This window comes from Lates calcarifer, unplaced genomic scaffold (assembly GCF_001640805.2).
Source record: "Lates calcarifer isolate ASB-BC8 unplaced genomic scaffold, TLL_Latcal_v3 _unitig_196_quiver_1927, whole genome shotgun sequence".
NCBI classification, from domain to species: Eukaryota; Metazoa; Chordata; class Actinopteri; family Centropomidae; genus Lates; species Lates calcarifer.
Genome location: NW_026115887.1, coordinates 1 through 23,458, shown reverse-complemented (window position 1 = coordinate 23,458; position 23,458 = coordinate 1). Strand labels below are relative to the sequence as shown.

General features: G+C 39.4%; 1 protein-coding gene and 1 long non-coding RNA gene across 2 annotated transcripts; both read left to right on the top strand.

Annotated features, from left to right (window-relative positions):
* The first annotated feature begins 1,439 nt into the window (after positions 1 to 1,439).
* Positions 1,440 to 2,722, top strand: LOC127139643 (uncharacterized). The gene is made up of 3 exons (XR_007809938.1): positions 1,440 to 1,502; positions 1,793 to 1,842; positions 2,597 to 2,722. It is a non-coding gene; the product is annotated as an uncharacterized LOC127139643 (long non-coding RNA).
* Positions 2,723 to 9,820: 7,098 nt separating this feature from the next.
* On the top strand, positions 9,821 to 21,241 carry LOC108891474 (protein ERGIC-53). The gene is made up of 10 exons (XM_018688595.2): positions 9,821 to 10,078; positions 11,502 to 11,656; positions 18,130 to 18,237; positions 18,707 to 18,768; positions 19,153 to 19,252; positions 19,530 to 19,653; positions 19,970 to 20,028; positions 20,201 to 20,333; positions 20,560 to 20,747; positions 21,128 to 21,241. Exons 1-10 carry the CDS (start codon positions 9,859 to 9,861, stop codon positions 21,206 to 21,208), a joined length of 1,230 nt encoding a protein of 409 aa, XP_018544111.2. The 5' UTR covers positions 9,821 to 9,858; the 3' UTR covers positions 21,209 to 21,241.
* The last annotated feature ends 2,217 nt before the right edge of the window (positions 21,242 to 23,458 follow it).

Below are 23,458 nucleotides of genomic sequence, written 5' to 3'. Positions count from 1 at the left end.
CTATCAACACTGCCCACTCATTAACACGTTGTATCATGTTTGTTTAATTAAATGAAAAGTTGTGGGTTTTTGTGGAGTTACACAAGAATTTATTCTACAACTGTTTCTCTCTGGAACAGTGACTAATTGCCAAGGAACAGTTACAGCTTTCACATTTCAGGTTGGTGCATGAATGAAATAAACCAGATACAATGTGTTATTTAGTGACCATTAGATGTGAAGTTTAGGTGTAATTTTCAACTTTGGACAGAAACAGGTTTCCCCCGCTTCCAGTCTTTGTGCTAAGATAATCACCTACCACCTCCAGGGCCAAGTAGAACAAACAAAAAATGGTATTGATATTCTCATGTCTCATGACAAACTATTTCTTGAGGCATTTGTGGTTACTCTCATCCTGATCTCAGCTTTCTCTCCACCTCTAGCTCCAGAAGTTCCCTAACCAGGGTATTGTGATTTCCTCTCATGATTTTTTCCACTGTAATTTATCTAAACTAAATATTTATTTTGTTTCCCCAGGGGGATAGAGGGGCTCCTGGGCCTGTTGGACCACCAGTAAGACTCTAGCTATCTATACTGATGCCACTGTTTTAACTTGTTGCTACTATCCAGAACAAAAGTTAAACTAAAGCATGGCTAGAAAACAGATTACCATGGACTCTGGCCATTAAATGCCACAGTTAATGATACTGTCAAATGTTAAAAGTAAATAGTGTCCAGTACAGAGTAAGCATTATTGCCTTAGATAAACACTGATGGTGCTAATGTTAACAAATCATGAGAAAAATGTCAGTAGCCACTGGCCACAGTCCATTGATCAGCTGGATTTTTGTTGGGATAATCATCTCTGTGGCTACTGGGTAACTGGGTAACCTTTCCATTAGGTTCAGTGTCTCTATATAAAGGAGAGTAACCTTAATTTAGGAGCTATATGTAAGTTTTTGCTATCACTATATAGCCAACATTTGCAGCTGTGTTTCAACCATGTTTGCTTTCACAAGACAAGAGTTTAGAATACGTTCTCTGGGTAGTGCTAGTTCCTCAGTCTGTGTTGGACTGATGGCAGACTGGATACTGCAGTGACCCACTATTGCAGAGTGGTATCACAAGATTGGATGGACTAGGGCTAGCTGGTCAGGATGCAAAGCTCAGGTGAAGAAAAGAAGTGAAATAGTGAAATAGAAGCAAAACAAGAACAAAATAAATTTGATGTTGTACCTGAAACAGCTGATATGCTAACGTTGCTATAGTGATAGCAAAACTTACATATAGCACCTTTAATTTCAACAAATAATTAATAAGATTATTTGTTTTTGTTGCACTTTACTCTCAGGGCCCACCAGGCTCCTTTGATTTCCTGCTCCTTCTGATGGCTGACATCCGTAACGACATCGCCGACCTACAGAGCAAGGTGTATGTAGGCCAATGCACTCTCCAGGGGAAAGACTTTGGCACAGTCCCTGACAACTGGAGGGACAACCAGGAGGGTCTGGACACAGGCTCAGGTGAGGACTACAAGGAACCTCCACTCGAACAGGTGGAGGGACCAAGCGGAGCAAGAAGAGGAAACCAGCTCGCGACAGAACAGACTTTGACTAGAATATTTAAATACTTAACGCCAGGTGTAAATATTGAAGTGGTTTTGATTTTATTTAACTATTTTTAAACAGAATGTACTGTATGTCTTTGATCACAGATGTTTATTTTTGTATGATATACAAGATCATGTGACTATTTTTTTAACAAAATGAGTAGACTGTGCAAATGCATGTTTTATTTTATTTTGTATTTCCAGAAACATATGGTTCCTTCACAGCACATTAAACAAGTCTCTCATAAAAACAGGTTGGTCCTCATTACTTTATGACAATGTATTATTCTGTTTCACACAAATTGTATAAGAAAGTGGGCCACCCAATACCCAAACGATAATTAATTGATATCATCATACGTGAATAAATTCACAAGGGGGATTAAGCAGCGTGACACCCATTAGCTTTCACAAATTCACAATTTCAAGTGGAGGAAGATAAAAAAGCACTATTTTTCATCCAACTTGTAGTCTGATGTAGTCATATACATCCATAAGCAGTAGTGGTTTGTAACTAAGTATTATTTTTATATCAATTAGAATACAGATTATTTTTCCAATTAATATATTAATCAATTGGGCTATGAAATGTCAAAAAAAGTGAAAAATGCACAACACAGAGCCCAGCATGATGTCTTGGAAAAATGTTTTGTGCATTTAACTGTATTAGCCTGATAATATTATTAATTTCTACAGACATGGAAAGGAGAAACAGTCTGTAAACAGTAAAATTATTGACAGTTGAAAAGCAGGCTGATTATGTCTACAAGTGGTGCTTAACTCAATTGCTGCAAGAGGTTGTCAATCAGTGTTTCATAGCTGGACAGAGTGGTGCCGCTTGCAATTAATTATGAAATCTAACGTATATCTAAACTAAGACTGACATATTTAAGCTAATTTTAAATTCAGGCGACCAATACTCCCCTTTACTGCAACTGTTTAATGGCTTTGTGGATGATACTGTAGTTGACTGAATTTGTAACATGTTTTACTTCCATTCTTCACCAGAGGGAGACCTTCTCAAAGTCAGAGGTTCAAAGTACTGACATCTACAAAAATCTGGGTAACTTGATGTCACGAGTGTTTATTAATATTCAGTGTCTGTCAGAAATTATAAACTCTACTATAAAGACATATTTGTATTATTGTGTTTTACTATACTCATATTCACTATCTGTTTATACACCAACATTTGCAGTCATAGCTGGAAGAAGCTGAACAGCTGCTGGCCTCTGAAGTAAGAATGGTGTTAGGCTTCCAGCTGGGTTTTGGACGAAGTGCAGCCTTTTCTGAAGTCATAAACTTTGTAGTTTCACTCCTTTTTGTTCACCTCTGTTACTCATAACTTATATTTATCTCGCTCTGTCTTTATTTGGAGGGAGAGAGGCTGTAGATAATCTTGGAAACTTGACCAAAACAAGGTGACGTTACTTTATTTTCATGAATAACAAGACCATGCAATAAAACTCAAAACAGCCCACTCAAGAAAACTCCAGTCTGGTTTATCAGCGCTGATCCAAGACTCATGTTGTAACTCGTTTCCAAGTCCTTCATCAGCCACAGCAAAATAAAGTGGTTCACCACATCTGTGAAGCGAGTATGGGAACCTGGAATTCTGACACATTGTTGGTCTTATAATTAAAAACATTTCAATGTGATGGGTGAAAAAAGAAGAAAAACTCAAAACACTTACTTAAAATTAAACTAGTTTCTATGCTATTGGACAATATTGGTACTGGTACTGATTTTTTTCTTGTCAAAAGAACAATAAAAACTTTTCACTCATCAAGTTTTTGGAGAATTTTGCTGAAAGAATGTACCTGATACAACCGTGCCTGACAATCATCCAGTACCCCTCTAACTCCACTAGATGGCAGTCATTTCTCGTTCATACACTACAGCAGTACATGCTGATGTATGATGACACCCCTTTGAATGATGCACAGCGCACTGTGTTCAATGAACCCATTAAACTTTGCAGTGTAGTTCACAGAGGAGTGCATGAAGATAATCAAAACACAATCATGAATAAAGCTTTGTGGACATGTTCACTCAGCGTCGGTAATGTCTACTTTTTTGTTTATGTTTGGACTTAATAGTATTAGATGTTCTCATGCAACATTATTTTAACATCTTCCCTCTAAAGGATTGGTCTGTCTCTGACTAAATACATTAACCATTGTCATTCATCTTAGCCAAATTTTTTTACAAGTTTTTGGAATGACATTAAATAAAAATCAAATAACATCAACAGTCTTTGTAGTCAACTTCAATTAAACTAACCAAAGCATCAGAATAATTATCAATATTATCACCATCCTAATCATCATCATTTATGTTATCCAAAACAAAAACAACACATGACAAGGGTTCCTTCAACAGTCAGGTGCCACCTTCATTATTAAACACTACATCATTGTTTACATGTTGCCTATTTGTTTCACAATGAGTCCATTTTGAGAGAATGGTACATGTCATAATTTGCATTTGATTAAAGAGGGACCGAAATTAAAGTCCTGTGTAAATCTTTTTAACAAGGTCGTCGCATCCAGAAAAAGAAAGGGAAAAAAAAAACTTGGCAATATATTTCTCCCAAATCCTTTCTGGAAGTAATTAATCACCATCATACAAGGGCCAGCCTTAAAAGATTTCAAATATTTGCTGAAGTGCCCCCTTGTTCCTAATTATATCTCCCCGCTTGTCCCCCTCATTATTTAGAACTATACCCACAAAAAGATGCAACTGAATGGGAACTGTCACACACCCAGCCCCCTTCCAAAGAAAATGTTATATAGCAAGAGAATGACTGAGTTACTGTGCTGCAATAAAGGCCTTAATGAGGTAATTTTATTAGTAGCGGCTGCCAGAACTGTTGGAAACAGATGGAAGAAACAAACAGAGAGAGGCAGCATAGAGAAAATTAGTGTTACCCAATTCATTAATTAATGCATTAGTGCGGGCAGCAAATTAACTGCCCCAAAAATCCCCCATTCAATGAAGATTACGATGAAAAAAAGACATTGTTGCCCTCCGACGTAATTACAAGACAGTGCAAATTCAATTCTAATGAGGCGAAAGGCACCCCCTTAACATGCATCCCCTATTTCCCTCTCTAAAAGGGCTTGCTCTTGAGTTGAGGCCTAAGTTTAAGGAAGTGCTGAGAGTGAAGGAGACAATAATGAGAGATCGGCCGGGCCCTAAGTGCCTTATATGCTGCAAACAGGTAAAGAGGATTGAATGGTTCTCTTTCTGGGACTCCTGGGGGGCCAGTCTTCCCAGCGCAACAACACTTGGCCCTGAGAAAAGGGTCCACTGAGGAGCCTGGACAGTGAATGGACCTATGCTGCAGTGGGTCAAACTGAATGGCCACAAGTTCTTCAATGATTACAGACTATGTTGTGCCGGCCTGGGCTACACACATGTACACAAACGCGCGCACACACACACAGGGAAACACACGTAGACAGCCCTCACCCTTCAACCTCTCCCTCTCATTGAGTTATCTTTACTCAGGCTTTGTCTCCTCTAATTGGAGCTGATGAGGGACTAATTGGTAGCTTTTTTTACAACACCCAGTACTTAAGCAATGGCAAGCCGAGGGAGGCAGCATGAGTGGAGTTAATGAGAGGCTTTGCACAAATAAAAGATTTAGTGTGGGCCTGTTTCACAGAATGGGAGAAAAGGAAAGTTGAGGATATCTTTTGTATCCTCCACATCTTTCACTTATGTGCAGGTATCTGAAAAGAAGAGGGAGTGGCAAAGGGCGCACAGTGGCTGCTGAAATGTTGAGCACTTGTGCGCATAAAGGGATCTGTTCTGTATTGTTTGGGGCCCATAGTTTAGTGTGTCTGTTAATAATGAGAAAGGGCTGCTCCTCAAATGAATGTGGCAAAGTCCTTAGTGGACAATAAGTGCCCTCTCTTCCCCCGGACCACACTGGACTGTGTTGAAGCAATCTGAAATAAAGGTTTAGTCCCTCTGTATTGTTGAGGGTGAGTATGTGGCCTATGTGCGCAGAATTGAGCCAACAAATAAGACAGCAGCAAAGGCAGTCTATACATTATTGAAAGCCGCAGAACCTTTTGTGGATTACTGGTTCGAAGTATCATTAATCAAATTAAAAATCTGGCCTTAATTATAATAAATAGGATTTGTGAGTCTCTTGTTGGGTGCACGTCTATCATGTGTGACGCTACAGATATAGGGAAATCAGCCTCAGACTTCAAATCGTGTTTTCTGGTCTGATCAGTTAGAGATTTGCATCATGGTGGTAAACTTAAGAGCACAGCAGGTTCAGCCACAGGACATTTCCTTAGCATGCTGTCATCTCAGCAGACATTTTGTTCATGTGATAACGGTTTGCTTTGTGCTTTTCAGGTATGAATAAACACCATGACGCTACAGGCTTCATTTAACTAAGCCATGGCGTCACACCAGGAGGTGACAAGCCACTCTCCCTTTCCCCCTAATGTGACATGGGGTGATACAAATATCTTTAAATGGCCAGGTCTTCCAGGGAAAAATAGCCCCCCCAAGCACAGCACAAATATTATTTGTTTTATCTGATTAGGCCAGTTTAGAGCCGATGAATCTTAACTATCCCGAAAGGTGGCCTACAATAAACAGATCAAGTGGATGTGAGGTAGAAAATGATAGATGAAGATATGAGATTCATTAGAGAAAACCAGGAAAGTACAGAGGAAACAATTAAACTACACCCATAGGCATAGACTAATCAAATATAGACAAAATAGATGCAAGCAGAAGCATAATTTTCATTTAAGTTTAAAAAATCAACAGAAGTGGCTCCTGTAAATACAACACACCACAAAACTCAGGTCAGCTTGCTGTCACTTCTAAGATACATTTCCTACAGCATTGTGTAATTCACTGGCCAAATATTTGTGCTGACTCATGTGTTAGGCTATTCACTGTCTCAGTGACCCATTAACATCCTACAGGTTCCCATTGTCCACCTCTAAATGGATCCATTAGCATTGCTATTGTTATTTAAATCCTACATTTCCCAACAAAGAGTGTGGTTTAACTTTCTAATGAGGGCTTCCTCAGACAAAGGACAGAGGCCTCTATTTTCTCTGCTCCCTAAATCCACTGGAAACCTGTTAGGGTTCATGAGTTTTAAATGTCATACAAGAGTTAGCATCTCATTTATAATTTCACATACTCCACTCAGAACCTCTAGTGTGTTTTCTGATGTTGTTAATGGTTTGGTGGAGGTTTTTAGTGATGTGCTTTAAGACTTTCTTTTCCTTTCCTTTTCCTTTCACATTCTGACATTCTTTATCTACAGTATCATTGTTTGCTGAGAGATTATTAAGTCTAATCTCCTAATATTTATTTTTCAGAGTTGCAGACACTAAAACTCATCTGATAGACACACGTCTTTGTTCTCACTGAGTGTCTAACTGCCATTTAGAACACTACATGGAACCAGTTTGACAATGAGCAACAATTTCACATTCTTGTCGTAGAATTCATTACTGTGCTTCTCTCAAATAGAGTGACACAGAAAAGGAAAAAAAATCCTTGTTGTCTGATTGTGCTGATTTCTTCTATTGTCTAGTATAAGAAAACATAACTCAGGTGTCAGTTTTTGCATGTTTGTTTGTTTTGTTTTGTTTTTTTGCCATTGATACTCATCTTAATTTAACAAATGTTAAAATGAATGCCTCAGAGCTGTGAAAAAACTCTAACTGTATTCTGGCCCTTCGTCCTCTGAGTGTTGTCTATTATCTGGCTACAAAAACAAAGGAGGTATCTATTTTGTTTATGTCTATTCTCACACCTTCATTGACCTTTATTAGAAGGTCAATGACCTTTTATTAGTAAAATTGTAGTCAAAAACAACACAAAGGCATCATTTTTGTCCAATCGGAAAAATGATAAAATATATCATAGTTTTTAGTTAGAATATGATTGGCACTATATGTGCCATTCAGCTCTGGAAACCACATCATCTGTGTAATTGAAATAATTCAGCGGTCAACACATGTAAAGCAAAAGGTTCCCAAAAACCAACAGGCCAGCCCAGTTCATATGCTGAATGACTATAAAGACAATGTATCCTTTGCATGTGAAACTGAGGAACCATAAAACCTTATTGCTGTAAACCCACAGAAATCAGTCTGTGCTATTTGCTGATCATTTGCCAGAATAGTCAAAATCCCCAGATTAGTGTCACCACAATAGCCTGTTTTGTTCTGGAGCTTGTTCCTGAACCTGTAATCACAGGCCCTCACAAAAAGTGACGCTGCACCTCCAAAAGCAATAGGAGGAAGCTGGTGAAAGTAAATAGAAAGCAAGTAGCACATAATTGTGTCACTTCCCCATCACCCACTGAGGCTTTCAGACAAAAGCTCCTGCAGCCGGTGTGACTTTGTCACCTAACCTTTCACTGACCTTATGCAGCTGATGAGTCGGTACAGAACAACACAGGTAATTCAGCAACTGACTGAAATCACCATCTGGATGTTGGCATACTTTATGTGTTTGTTGCTTGTTGCTTTGCTCATCTTTGGTTACTAACTGAGCTAATTTGTAGATGAGATTTTTTTAAAAGTTGTTTAGAGCCAGACTAACACTGTTTTCTAGAAGACAATACTGATACTGACATTTTGAGTTTATAACTCTCATTATGTTAAATTGTGCAATATTAGATTTAAAAAAAAAAACCATGAACACATAACATAATCAAACATTTCTAAAAACAATTCCTTAAAAATTCTTAAAGAATTATGACTATGATATTATATTCTATAATACTATGTAATGCTGATATAACTCCTAAATTACTGCAAATGCACAGTATCTGGCCTTTCTGTACTCCAGTTTCTTACAACATATGGGCCAACATATGCACATACTGCTGCTATCAGTGACAATATCAGCCATAACACTTTAATAATTACTGGCTCCAATTCACAAAACAATATGTAAATAAATCAGACAAGAAGCTATAAATGTATCAGGTGTAAGCACAATGTAGCACACAGTTTACTGAACAATTGTATTTACATTGCCTCTAAACAATACAATCTTGTTGGAGAATAGAACTCAAATATATTAGCATTAGTATTTGTATGAGTAGATTTAGTATTAGTATTGGTGTTACCATTAGTTTTATTGTCTACACTCTTAGTAATGGCAATGCTTTTAGATTAGCAGTAGAAGGCTATTGGAATAAATATAATAATTAGTAGTATGTCAGCATTCATATTAGTATTACTGTCTAGTAAACAAACTGTGAGTGTTCCACAAGTTTAACCGTGTTTATTATTGCTACCACAATTACAAAGTTCTGGTTCACTTGTTGCTGGCACAGACATATGGGTCATATGGGTCAAGTCTTCAAGGGGCCTCAGAGTCTGAAGACCTCTTGCAGTTACAGTTTCTGTTAAATGAATTTCTTGAACGTTATCAAATCATTGAAAAAAAAAAAAGTGGAGAGGACAGCTGTCTGTAGTCAAAGTGCTTCTGCATTCTCCAATAAATTACAATCGTCTTTCAATCATTTCAGCTACTATAAGGAATCACCAGGACCTGAGGCCTGTGTCTCAAAGCTGTAGTGTTATAAGAGTTCTGTTATTGTACATCAAAATAGTTATTTTTGACTGTACAGTAGAACGTATGCACAAATGCAAACAATTTAGTGACCTACTTTATACAGGGGCCAGGGGCTAGGCTTTTATTTGTCAAAATGGGGAGCAGCTGGCCATTACAAGAGACTGAAGTTAGTTGAATACTGCTGGTAATGGCTTAGGCTACTCTCCTCTTCTTTATTAAAAAAAAAACTCCTTATGTCTCCATTTTGTTTGGGGAAGGAAACAGAGAGAGAGATGAAGAATAGACCCGTCTAGTCTACAGTATCAAGTACAGTATCCAAAGTAATCATTTGAAAAAGTGGATGGGGCGCCCAAGCATCAGTAATAAGGTTCAAAATACACCAGTAAACTGATCTAATATTGTTGTTAATGCAAGACAGAGTTTGCCAGTTAAGTCAACACGCATACTGCAATCCAAATAACATAACATTTCAAAACAGATCAAAACAAACTCTTAATGTCCAAGTGCAGGAGCTCCCCATGTTGGAGCCCTTGGTGAAGGCTACGCTTTTGCGCCCCTGCTCATTCTGGGAGAGAGAGCGAGAGAAAGGACCGAAAAAATCGTCCAATGAGAAAACGCCCTGTTGGCCCTACAGGCATCCCGTCATGCTCGTGGACTCAGCGCTACGTCAGCAGTGATACCGAAACATGGCGGTGTCCATAGTGCGGCGCCCGGTTGCCAATGCTGTTATGTTGATATTAACTTTTCTCGCAACGTTACTATTCCACCGCAGTTTCGCCGATATTGCCGCAGGTGCCTCGACGTCAGAAGAGACGCCTCACCGCCGGTTTGAGTACAAATACAGCTTCAAAGGACCGCACCTGGCTCAGACAGACGGCAGTATCCCCTTTTGGATCCACACTGGAAGTAAGTTTGTGTCCAGCTGTCAACATCACACAGCTGCTGGACATATATTTTCTTAACCGTAACACTCGCGAGTCACGGTAGCCCGAGGACGGCTAAGGTTTCGCACGTTAGCGGTTTGTAACGGACGTGTTTCCGCTCCGCACTTGATGCCTAGAAGTGACAGCGGTTTGCTTTGTTAATTCAAAAGTACATTGGGAAATGTGTATGTTTTAGCAGCCTATCTTTACAGTGTCCATATAAACGGGTGCTGTGAGTTAGTTAAAGGCTCTGACTGCTGCAAGAGTCTGTGCAGACACATGCGAGTGAAGTGTTGAACTTTCCTCCTTCAAAAATGGGCCTTTGGATTCTTGCATCACACAGTGAGTTGTCCAGCTGCTGACATGAAGCATTCAATAAGTGCTGCTTGAGTATTTTACCAATTAATCATTCAGTCCAAAAAATGAAAAATGACCCTTACAGTTTCCTAATACACAAGTGGACAATACAGAGGTGACAGAAAATGAGAGGGAGTGGATGATATGTATAAAATGTTCGTGACTGGACTCAGACAGTGTGATTACATGGCTTGCAGTTTAAACCCATAGGTCACCGTGCTTGTTTAGTCCCATCAACAGCCCAAAACACAAGGTTATTCAGGTAACCGTCATGTGACGCAATAATGAGCAGCTAATCCTCACAAATGAAAAGGTAGGGTAGGTAATGTTTGCTGGTTTTGCTTGAAAAAATGACTATTGATGACTTATTGATTTATCAACTCAGCTTTACGTTGATTTATACACCCCACAACAAGGTTGGATCAGGTTAATTTATATGTACAGCACAGGGTTTTCCTGATTGATTAACTGTTGTTTAATTTAGCAAATGTCAGAAAACAGTGAAAACCGCCCATTACACATTTACAGAGCCAAAGATGGTGAGTTCACATTATTTGTTTTGTCTGACCAGCACTCCACAGTGAATCGTTATATGAAACAGAAAAAGCAGCAACTAAGAAGAAGCCATAATAACAATCAATCGATTATCAAAATTATTAATGAGTTGTTTTCATTTCAGCACAAGTATGTAAATCTTTATGTGACACTGCGTGAGCCTAGTTTGTACAAAGAAGTTATCAGAGGAAAATATTCTAAAGTATCTCAATCATTTCCTGAGACAGTCCGGAGATTAGAGAGCAGACACACCCTGATAATGCTGGCCTGTAATAACAATACTACAAATTAGCTGGCGTGGAACAAGGAGCCACACACTAGGGATTACTGTTGCATGAATGGTTTCTTACACCACATACGCTGTTTAAGTTGTAGACAAATGCGTCATGACACAGGATGGGATATTATTTTGATAGAGGAAATCAAACTTAATGTGTCACTGAAACCCTGCTTTCTCTCTCCCTCTCTTTCTCCTTCTCTTTTATCCATCCCAGATGCTATTCCTAGTGCAGACCAGGTGCGGATTACACCATCCCTCAGGAGTCAGAGGGGCTCTGTGTGGACAAAAAACAAAGTCAACTTTGAACACTGGGAGGCTGAGGTGACCTTCAGAGTATCTGGAAGAGGCAGAATGGGAGCAGACGGTTTGGTAAGGAGGGGTGCAACTGCAGGGGGGTGGGTTACTAAAGCAGCGAGAGCCCAACATATACATATTTCCTTTTCAGGGAATATGTTACACAATGACCACTTCTGATCACAGCTGAAGTTCAGTTTAGGTTTAATATAAGTCCTGGCATCCCAGAGCTGTCTTTCTTAACCATCTGGACACTTAACCTGATATAACACTGAATTTACGCAAGACTTACTGTATCTACTACTGTATACATCTACATTAAGCAGGGATGTAACGCTTCTAAAATCAAGACCACAATACAGAGGTCCACAATCTCGTATCGTGAAAGGGAAAGACGGAACCGTAAACGCTCACCCCCCCACAACTCCCAACCCCCATGTAAAAGTCAAATGAAAAAGTGGTTAACAATGCTAATATTCCCCAGATCAAGGTCTCAAATGTATCGTCTTTTTAATATTAAATTCAGGTGTCACCTTGGTTCTGAAATCAGAAATCTTAAAATGATACCCAGCCCTAATCTGCATGACCCTGTAATTTATTCTTAATCCACAGCCTTACACCCAATAATTTCCAACCTCAGACTTGATGAACAAACTAAGTCTTACTCCAGGTTGACCATGTTGATGTAACAAATATAGATAGCCTGTAATGAAAGCTGAGAATAAGATATATTGTACAACACTAAGTATAGTGTGCCTATCTGACTTGGCAAATGAGATATGGAAAAACTGCATATCCTGTTTCAAGAGGTGTGTCATGCTCATAGGGTGAAATGACAAGCATTTCCCCACCTGGCAAATAAAAACAAAAGAGAGAACCATAAAAATCTTGAGCTAGCTTGTACTGCAACAATACAGCTGGATTAAACTCAATTGGACCGCCTGAACCAATATTTAGGGCCCGAGCAACGAGTTGCGTGGGCCCAACGGGGCCATGCAACGAGTTGCAAGGACCCTCTTGTTTTCGGTCTGTTTATTATTATTATTATTATTATTATTAGGGCCCGAGCAACGAGTTGCGTGGGCCCAACGGGGCCATGCAACGAGTTGCAAGGACCCTCTTGTTTTCGGTCTGTTTATTATTATTATTATTATTATTATTATTATTATTATTATTTTTTTTCTTCTTTTTCCGCCTCTTAGATCGGCTTTTTGAGGGCCTTAACATGCGTGAAAACTTACCAAAATTTGCAGACGCGTCAGGCACGGCGAAAAATTTAATAATTTAGGGGTCTTGAGCATGGGCGTGGTAAAATGCCCTCGGTAGCGCCACCTACATTTTTAAACGGAACAGCCCCTCAAGCCCGTTGCGCCTAAAAATCTGAAAATCTGCACACATATGTAACATCCCATGACGCACCAAAAAGTCTCTTGGAGCCATATTCTAAACCCAACAGAAAGTATTTTTATTTTGACCGGAAGGTGAAAAAATTGTGTGTTTTTGGCCATTTCCAGGGGTCGCTTGAACGCGAACTAGTCCTAGACGCATTATCCCATTGACTTCAAAACTTAATAGTATGTTCTTAAGACATAGACGATGTTAAATTGCGGCAGATTTTGAGTTTTTGTTGAAGGGCGTGGAAGTTATGGCCCCTCAAAGTTCGATTACTCGCCACGAAACAGGAAGTTGCTTTATTTTTGCTATATTTCGGCCATACTTTGTCCAAACTGCATCAAACTTTACAGGATTGTTAATGGTACCTATCTGCACACATCCATATGTCAATATTCATACAATTGTTGTAGCGCCACCTATTTATAGCAGGAAATGACATATTTTATAGTGTGATGTCCAGTTTCTAGACGGGTGACCAGATTCACTTCAAATGTTGTCAGCCCCTCCTTGACAATTTTTGGAAGAAGTCCTCCGAAAATTGTGAGTTTGGGTCGAAGCGTGTGCCGGTTCTGGCCCGTCAAAGTTCGGAAACCCAACTTCCTGTTTGAAACCTCAGATTTTGGGGTAACTTCCTGTTGCGACTCTCTACTTTATCCTACAGATGGAGCCATTGTATTACTCTTTGATGGGTTTTTGGAAGGGGGTCTCTGTGTGTGTGTGTCTGTGTGTGTGTGTTTGAGGGGGGAGGGGAAGAGGAGTTGATTGAGTCTGTGAGAAGCTGCCACAGGGAGGTTACAGTCAGGAGAGCCAAGAGCTGTCACAGATGATGAGCTCTGAAAAATATTATCACAGAAAATAATTAGCATAAAAGCTTTTATTTTAAATTTGTTGCAACAAATTCAGGTTTCTTACAGCATTTTCCTTATTGAAAACTAAATTCTACCTGAAATGTATCAATAAAAATCTTCTTTTGCAGTTAATGTCACCAGTTTATAGTTTAGTTTTAATAGCATTCCCTGTCACTGATGTGCCTTTAATTATCGGTTCTATCAGGGATCATTTATGTGTTTATCTTACGGGGGTGAGCCACCTCACAGGTTGGTTATATTACCTGTTGACCTCAGCTCAGTGAGCTAAGACAATGTTTAATGCAGTGTTTTTTCTGATATGAAAATGGATATTATTCAGCACATCTAACCTCAGCAGGCCCCTCTTCAGAAACTCATATCTGCAGATGTCAAAGCTGGCTCAAAAAATTAAACTGGCTTCAAATTAATTTGAAGGAATTGTAGGTTATTTTGAATTCATGTAATCTTACCATATGTCTCCCCTTGACCAAAGTCTTTACAGTTTGGTTTTGATCAGTTAGGAAATTTCACAAGGGGTCGGCTGATATTTTCATGTTACACAGTGTACGGCGACAGGAAAAGTGCACGTCTACATCCACCGGCGTCGAGGTGAACCAGCTGAATATAAGCCACTCAAGTTGACGACAAGTGCATTGAAAAGTAAAAGCTGCTGGCCTTTACCTTTTCTTTGTAAAAGCGCCTGTTGGGCCAGTAGTTAGTAAAGTAATATTTTCAGCGTTGTCCACAGTCTCATGACATGTTTAACACGAAGCACAGCACGCTGGTTAAGCTCATGGCAAACTGTTACTAACAGCTAAAATGAAAGCTTGTCTGTATGTAGTCTAACTGGTTAGTTTGTCACTAATCTCCAAATTTTGCAAATTGCTATAAACTTCACTCTCTTAAACCAGTAACAGTCTGAGCTGGACTGATAGGGGTCTGTATGGATAAAGATAAAATCCTAATGATACCCATCCCTACAGCTGGTTAGTGGCTTCGCCCTGACTTTAGGCAGATGAGATATTCACTGTTCAAATAACTTCATTATAACCCTTGTTTAAGCATAAATGATTTATATATGCACCCAATAACAGAACTTGCAAAAAAATGCTTTTGCTCAAAGCTCAAAGCTTGTAAACTCAAGTTAAAACTGAGTTTTATCTCCTTTTGGGAGGGGGTATCTGTGTGTGTGTGTGTGTTTGTGTTTGTGTTTGTGTTTGAGGGGGGAGGGGAAGAGGAGTTGATTGAGTCTGTGAGAAGCTGCCACAGAGAGGTTACAGTCAGGAGAGCCAAGAGCTGTCACAGATGATGAGCTCTGAAAAATATTATCACAGAAAATAATTAGCGTAAAAGCTTTTATTTTAAATTTTTACATCTGGGAAGTGTGAACTGTTACGCCAGCGTGTGCCCTGCGACCTGCGTTGACCCCGCGGTTGCCGGGGTCCCGCGGTCGCCGCTCCCCCGACGGGCGCCGGGTGCGAGGGCCCGTTCAACGCTGCTCGCAGCTTTAATTATTATTATTATTATTTTTTTTCTTCTTTTTCCGCCTCTTAGATCGGCTTTTTGAGGGCCTTAACATGCGTGAAAACTTACCAAAATTTGCAGACGCATCAGGCACGGCGAAAAATTTAATAATTTAGGGGTCTTGAGCATGGGCGTGGTAAAATGCCCTCGGTAGCGCCACCTACATTTTTAAACGGAACAGCCCCTCAAGCCCGTTGCGCCTAAAAATCTGAAAATCTGCACACATATGTAACATCCCATGACGCACCAAAAAGTCTCTTGGAGCCATATTCTAAACCCAACAGAAAGTATTTTTATTTTGACCGGAAGGTGAAAAAATTGTGTGTTTTTGGCCATTTCCAGGGGTCGCTTGAACGCGAACTAGTCCTAGACGCATTATCCGATTGACTTCAAAACTTAATAGTATGTTCTTAAGACATAGACGATGTTAAATTGCGGCAGATTTTGAGTTTTTGTTGAAGGGCGTGGAAGTTATGGCCCCTCAAAGTTCGATTACTCGCCACGAAACAGGAAGTTGCTTTATTTTTGCTATATTTCGGCCATACTTTGTCCAAACTGCATCAAACTTTACAGGATTGTTAATGGTACCTATCTGCACACATCCATATGTCAATATTCATACAATTGTTGTAGCGCCACCTATTTATAGCAGGAAATGACATATTTTATAGTGTGATGTCCAGTTTCTAGACGGGTGACCAGATTCACTTCAAATGTTGTCAGCCCCTCCTTGACAATTTTTGGAAGAAGTCCTCCGAAAATTGTGAGTTTGGGTCGAAGCGTGTGCCGGTTCTGGCCCGTCAAAGTTCGGAAACCCAACTTCCTGTTTGAAACCTCAGATTTTGGGGTAACTTCCTGTTGCGACTCTCTACTTTATCCTACAGATGGAGCCATTGTATTACTCTTTGATGGGTTTTTGGAAGGGGGTCTCTGTGTGTGTGTGTCTGTGTGTGTGTGTTTGAGGGGGGAGGGGAAGAGGAGTTGATTGAGTCTGTGAGAAGCTGCCACAGGGAGGTTACAGTCAGGAGAGCCAAGAGCTGTCACAGATGATGAGCTCTGAAAAATATTATCACAGAAAATAATTAGCATAAAAGCTTTTATTTTAAATTTGTTGCAACAAATTCAGGTTTCTTACAGCATTTTCCTTATTGAAAACTAAATTCTACCTGAAATGTATCAATAAAAATCTTCTTTTGCAGTTAATGTCACCAGTTTATAGTTTAGTTTTAATAGCATTCCCTGTCACTGATGTGCCTTTAATTATCGGTTCTATCAGGGATCATTTATGTGTTTATCTTACGGGGGTGAGCCACCTCACAGGTTGGTTATATTACCTGTTGACCTCAGCTCAGTGAGCTAAGACAATGTTTAATGCAGTGTTTTTTCTGATATGAAAATGGATATTATTCAGCACATCTAACCTCAGCAGGCCCCTCTTCAGAAACTCATATCTGCAGATGTCAAAGCTGGCTCAAACGTTGTCCACAGTCTCATGACATGTTTAACACGAAGCACAGCACGCTGGTTAAGCTCATGGCAAACTGTTACTAACAGCTAAAATGAAAGCTTGTCTGTATGTAGTCTAACTGGTTAGTTTGTCACTAATCTCCAAATTTTGCAAATTGCTATAAACTTCACTCTCTTAAACCAGTAACAGTCTGAGCTGGACTGATAGGGGTCTGTATGGATAAAGATAAAATCCTAATGATACCCATCCCTACAGCTGGTTAGTGGCTTCGCCCTGACTTTAGGCAGATGAGATATTCACTGTTCAAATAACTTCATTATAACCCTTGTTTAAGCATAAATGATTTATATATGCACCCAATAACAGAACTTGCAAAAAAATGCTTTTGCTCAAAGCTCAAAGCTTGTAAACTCAAGTTAAAACTGAGTTTTATCTCCTTTTGGGAGGGGGTATCTGTGTGTGTGTGTGTGTTTGTGTTTGTGTTTGTGTTTGAGGGGGGAGGGGAAGAGGAGTTGATTGAGTCTGTGAGAAGCTGCCACAGAGAGGTTACAGTCAGGAGAGCCAAGAGCTGTCACAGATGATGAGCTCTGAAAAATATTATCACAGAAAATAATTAGCATAAAAGCTTTTATTTAAAATTTTTACATCTCGGAAGTGTGAACTGTTACGCCAGCGTGTGCCCTGCGACCTGCGTTGACCCCGCGGTTGCCGGGGTCCCGCGGTCGCCGCTCCCCCGACGGGCGCCGGGTGCGAGGGCCCGTTCAACGCTGCTCGCAGCTTTAATTTATTATTATTATTATTTTAAATTTTTTCACTATGAGTGAGGCTAAAAAGCGATGAGCTGTAACTGAGCATGAGTCCTAGCTATTCGATATGGGCCATCATTGCACGTGAATGACAAATATAACCCTTTAGAGTTTTTGTCAAGTGCTATCAGCAATATTTAATCAAAGCTGAATTCACTGATCAGAAGAAAAGACCTGCTGTTCACAAGACAGGATACCTAAGACTTGAAGTGTGCTGCTCAAGTACTTCTTACTGTTGTTTTGCTTTTTAAAACATGCGTCTTGGCAATTCTCTTCTATCAGGGTGTGACAACCTCAAAGGCATAACACCATTCTGTCCTGCACACTCTTATTCCCTGTGTTACTGTTGACCTGACTAAGCTATTTGTCAGGATAGAAGCTCACCTTGCACCTCAAAACACTGTTTGAAAAGATGGCTACCAGTTTGAAATGCTTGGCTGCATTAAGGTCACTTAAACAAATATTTCCAAGGAAAATACCTTTAACCACTTCTTCTTTGTCTGACAGGCTGTGTGGTTCACAACTTCGCAAGGCCTCGACGGTCCAGTGTATGGAGCCGCCGACCGGTGGAATGGAGTTGGAGTTTTCTTTGACTCTTTTGACAATGATGGAAAGGTTTGTGTCAACTTACTTAGCCCTAACGATTAATGACCTCATATTTCCAAGAGTGTTATGAGAGGGGAGCATGGGGAGCTTTGTAAACTGCACATGTTGAAAGAAAGCTGGCCGCAGAGCCTCGCAGCCAAAGCTGTTTACAGTCTTTGTTTCTTTCTGTTTTTGTTGGTAGAAACAGCCAGTGCAAAGATATTCTGATACAGAGATAGTCTGCATTCACACAAAGACGGCTTCTGTTCAGCTACACACAGTCATATAGGAAGCGTGTTAAAAATAAAAATATAATTGCAAGATGATCCATCTGTCATGCAAAACATGTCTTTCATAGGTAATTTACCATCACATTTGAATATTATTTATTTGTGCTCAGGTATGGGATTCATATTTTGGCATAAGATTACCTAAAATCAAAGCCCTCTGATGAAAAAAAGGATTAATACATCTCCTTGTTTTCTCATCTTCATTCTAGAAAAATAACCCAGCCATAATTGTTGTGGGAAACAATGGCAACCTTGTTTATGACCATCAAAAGTAAGTAAACATTTTCTTTTGCTTTGCTCTGATGTCATCTCCAACAAATTTTGACAACTTAAAGAAGATTAGGAAATATGATTATATTTGCTTGGAAAGTAAATAATCCTCCATCTTTCCTAATCTCCCCCAGGCCAGTGAAAGCTTTAAATCACTTTTTCAATGCCATTCCAGTTTGTCTTAGAGGTCATGGTGTTTTCCGTACCACTAAATGACTGTTTACAAAAACATACATGGGCATTAATGTTATTCACTTATCTAATAAACTTTGATCACACCGTATTTCTTTGCCCAACTCATGTTCAGTGTCTATGTGGAGCCCTGTGTGGTGTATGAATACAAGTTATAGCTCTATCATTGTCTGATGATGTTGTTTTCTTCCAGTGATGGCACCACACAGGCCCTTGGCACATGTTTACGAGACTTCCGCAACAAACCATATCCCGTCCGAGCCAAAATAACCTACTACAAGCAGACACTGACGGTAGGAAACAATATCAACACTATCAACACGCAGAAGCAAACGCACACACTCACATGTTGAGAAACAGTTATAAGGGTCATGAAGCTCTATATATATATATATATATATATATATATATATATATATATGTGTGTGTGTGTGTGTGTGTATGTGTGTGTGTGTACATACACACAGACATATATATATAAGCCAATGATCATATGATATCACATATTGTTGAATGATCAGCACAGTCAGTATGTTGTTAGCTGCAGCACTGGTCTTTCCTCCTCCTCAGGTGATGATCAACAACGGTTTCACTCCAGACAAAGAGGACTATGAGTTCTGCACAAAGGTGGACAACATGGTGATTCCCGCTGAGGGCTTCTTTGGCATCTCAGCTGCCACTGGTGGTCTAGCAGGTACTGCTCTTCTATTCTCTGTGTTTAAAAACCCAATGAAGTCTGTGTGCAATTGTTTAAAAAGCAACACGCAGTTCTCTTAAGCCCTCTTAATTAAACAGCACAGTCAGGTCTGTGGAAGTCAATCAGAATTTCGACTTCTTGTCTAGGCTGAGCTGAAATGTAAAGTTTTACACCTAAAGTTGTCTGGGGTGGAAGCATGAACGAGCTCCCCCATTACCTTGTTCTCACAATGCTTTAATGTAAAGTGTTTCCATAATTTTGAATATGTTTTTCTGTGGTAATTTTCTAACTCAAAATTTCTTTCCTCTATCAGATGACCACGATGTGTTGTCCTTCTTGTTATTCAGACTCACAGAGCCAGGCCAGCAACCGGTAACTACATTTTCCTAGCTCCCAATATTCTCCCAGTCCTGTGTGTACAATTTACTTTTCTGTAGCTGTGTGTCTCAGTGTGCGCGTGCATACATGTGCACAACATAGCCTAAGCACAGCCTCTATTGAGTTTAGAGTGTTTTTTTTTCTTTTTTTGTCTTTCCCATTGAAGCCCCCACCTGAATCTGAGATTCCTAAAGAAGAGAAGGACAAGTACCAGGAGGAATTTCAGAACTTCCAGCAAGAGCTCGACAAAAAGAAAGAGGAGTTTCAGAAAGAGCACCCAGACGTCCAAGGAGAGCCAAGTTAGTGTTCTGAAACCAAATGGCCCAACTGATTATGTAAAATGCATTAGAAAAAAATCATTATAAAGAGTAGTTTTATTTTATTGAAACAAATTAAATTAAATTCTATGAAAAGTACAAATTTAAGAATTATAATATACTAAAAGAGACATGTGCATGCCCCTGAAAAGTTTTGTATATTTCAATTTAATTGGTTTTAATCCTAGATTTTTGTTTTCCTCCTCAGTCGAGGACTTGTACGAGAGCGTGAATGACCGAGAGATACGTCAGGTGTTTGAAGGCCAGAACCGGATCCATCTGGAGATCAAACAGCTCCACCGGCAGCTAGCTATGATCCTGGACGAGCAGCGCAGATACGTCTCTGTTATCACTGATGAGATTTCCAAGAAGGGGACGAACGCCGAGTCAGGACAGGTGGGCATGTCATTGCCAAAACTTTTTACAGCACACAATGACAATAGGAACAGGATTATAATTAGTTTTATATCATCTAGTATTTCCCTTCTCACACAAACAAAGAGGTTTTGGGTCTGACAGCCTTTAATTAATTTCTAGTCAAGTGTATTAATCTAAAACTGTTGTAACACCTCACTGGAAACCTGCTCAAACAGTGTGACAACACAGAAGAAAAATCCCACAATGTCATGCTTTCACTTCAGTATCATTTCTGTGTTCAACTGCTGAAGTAAACCGTTTTTATGACAGGTTATCAAAACGTATAAACTGTTTTTATGATGGCTCAAATGTCAACACTAAAGTAACCTCCAGACTGTTGTGCTGTATTTCTCTTTTAGGTGGATTCTGCCAGTCCCCAGTTGGGCTCTGTCTTAGCCACCCAGCAGGAGGTGCTCAGAAACCTGAACGAGCTGAGGTAAGTAACAGCAGCATCATTTTTGTTAATGTTTGGTCAGTTCTTAAAAACGAGCTGTTGTTTTGCAACATACTCCAGAAAAACAAGGGGAAATCCTGCCGGTTAATTCCCTCAAATCATATTTAATCTCAGGATGCAGTGACTACGACATCACAGGTGTCTGCCAGCCTGATAATCCAGCTGCAGTAACAGCTTCCTCCACAGTCAGTCTGCTACCTAATGACTCCTCACCACCCTGCAATCATCTTAGCTCTAAATTATCTCACTCATTTGTTGTTTCCGCTTGTGGTATTGATGAGATAGACATAAAAAGATTGATTACATTTTAAGAATTTAGTAGTTGCATTAGTTAGAACTGATGAAAAACAGGACTTCCTTGCAGAAGTGTGAATATATTCTTACATACATTTTATCAGCTGCGAATGATTTTGGAGGTCAGTGTTTTTAATATATTATTATTTCATAGAATAAGAACTCTGTCTTTGCTGAGACATACAGTAATTACAGTGTGATATCTATATTAAAGTCCAGTTGTAATTCTCTTCTTTAACTGTAAAATGGTCTCCTTACCACTCTCAGATGACAGCCTGCCCAGATTTTTAATGCCAAGATAATACAGCTTAAGAGATTTTATGATGGTGTACCTTCCATGGCAAAGACTCAAACGACTGTTTGATTTTGGTACTTACAGTGAGTAAGCCTGATTAGGTGTACAGAATGTAATTTTTTGACATTTAGAGCTTTTATTTTGTCAATAACATATTTGTGCTTCTGTATTGCTTGCCTAAGGTGCTTGTGGGCTTAGTCATTGTGAGCACGCAAGAGATTTAAAAAAAAAAAAAAAGAAAAAATGCTGTCACCGTTCTTGTAGATTAGTGAGTGGAGTTTAATCAGAATTTTCCTCAATTCTCTATACAATTAAGATATAAAATATCTAACTTGTCTGCTTAAGTCTTCAGTTCTTCAGTTTACTTCAGCACATTGTGCCCTCTCAAAAATCAACTGTATGAACAATTAGTATTTATTTATTCAATGATGGCATATTTATCCTGCCTCTGCCCGTTTGATTGTATGCCTTAATTTTAACACACCATCTGCATAAAGAATTAATCAGAATCACAAGATATTAAAGATTTTATTTTATGTAACATTAATCTTTTAGTCTCATGTCGTATCATAAAAGAACCAAGCTGTTTATATGTCCTAAATCCAACAAGACATTCATCCTCAAATGATTTGCATGCACAATTTTCTTTATTATATGGCTGACCCATAACTCACACTTGTCTCATATGTTAATTCCGCCTGAATGCCTCTTTAAGTGAATTTTATCCTATAGATGGCAGAGAAAGACAGAGTTTGTGTTATGATTACATTTTAGGAAAGCACATCATCAGACTGATAAGATGAGGTGTTGCACAGGAGTAAGCTGATTGGCACAGCGACCCTGGCAAAAGGCTGCAGCTGCTCCCTCAAATGTGCTAAATGATCTGTATTACTTTATAGATTAAGCACTCAGTTTATCCTGACCTGTCGCATTTAAACACAGAGTTTATGATAGGAGTTCATCTCAGACTCTCCAGTATCCCAAGGAGGGCTTTCAGCTCATAAATGGGTCACTTGTAGTAAATGAAGATTAGATGTAGGGTTTAATAAATGCTCACCTTACTTTCTCCAAGGGAGATTTTTTTTCCCCTCTCCGTGAAACAAATTAGATTTTGTTTATATGTCATCCCTGGCCATCCCTTCAGACTCCAGCCATGTGGCCGAGCAAGAAAAGGCCCACATCTTAGCACCATTTTGTCCTTATCAGATTAGATTAGATCTTTAAATACATCTGTCATACGCAGGCAAAACATGGTTTCCCTCCAATTGATTTCTTGTCACAGTCTCCCTCTCAGGGCCTTCCTACTTATGCCTGCTGGAATTCCTTTCATTTGTCAAGTCATTTTTTTCTTTATAATCGTCTTAGATGTGTTTAAGATGATAAGGGAAACTTATTGCTTGCTCCCTGTAAGTAATCAACTTTAAGAAATTACATTTTGTTGAGAAATATGATCCAGGCTTAGACATCTTCATTCTCTTCTGAGAATGGTTTACACTGTATTTTAAACTTCATTTACTGATGAAATAGAAAGTGAAGATACAGCTTTAAAGATTGCACATTCAATAACAGGCAAGCCATGACTGTAGCAGTTTGGAGAATGATGCATGGAAAGGAAGTCTCTGCACTAAGCCAAGACATAGTCCAGCT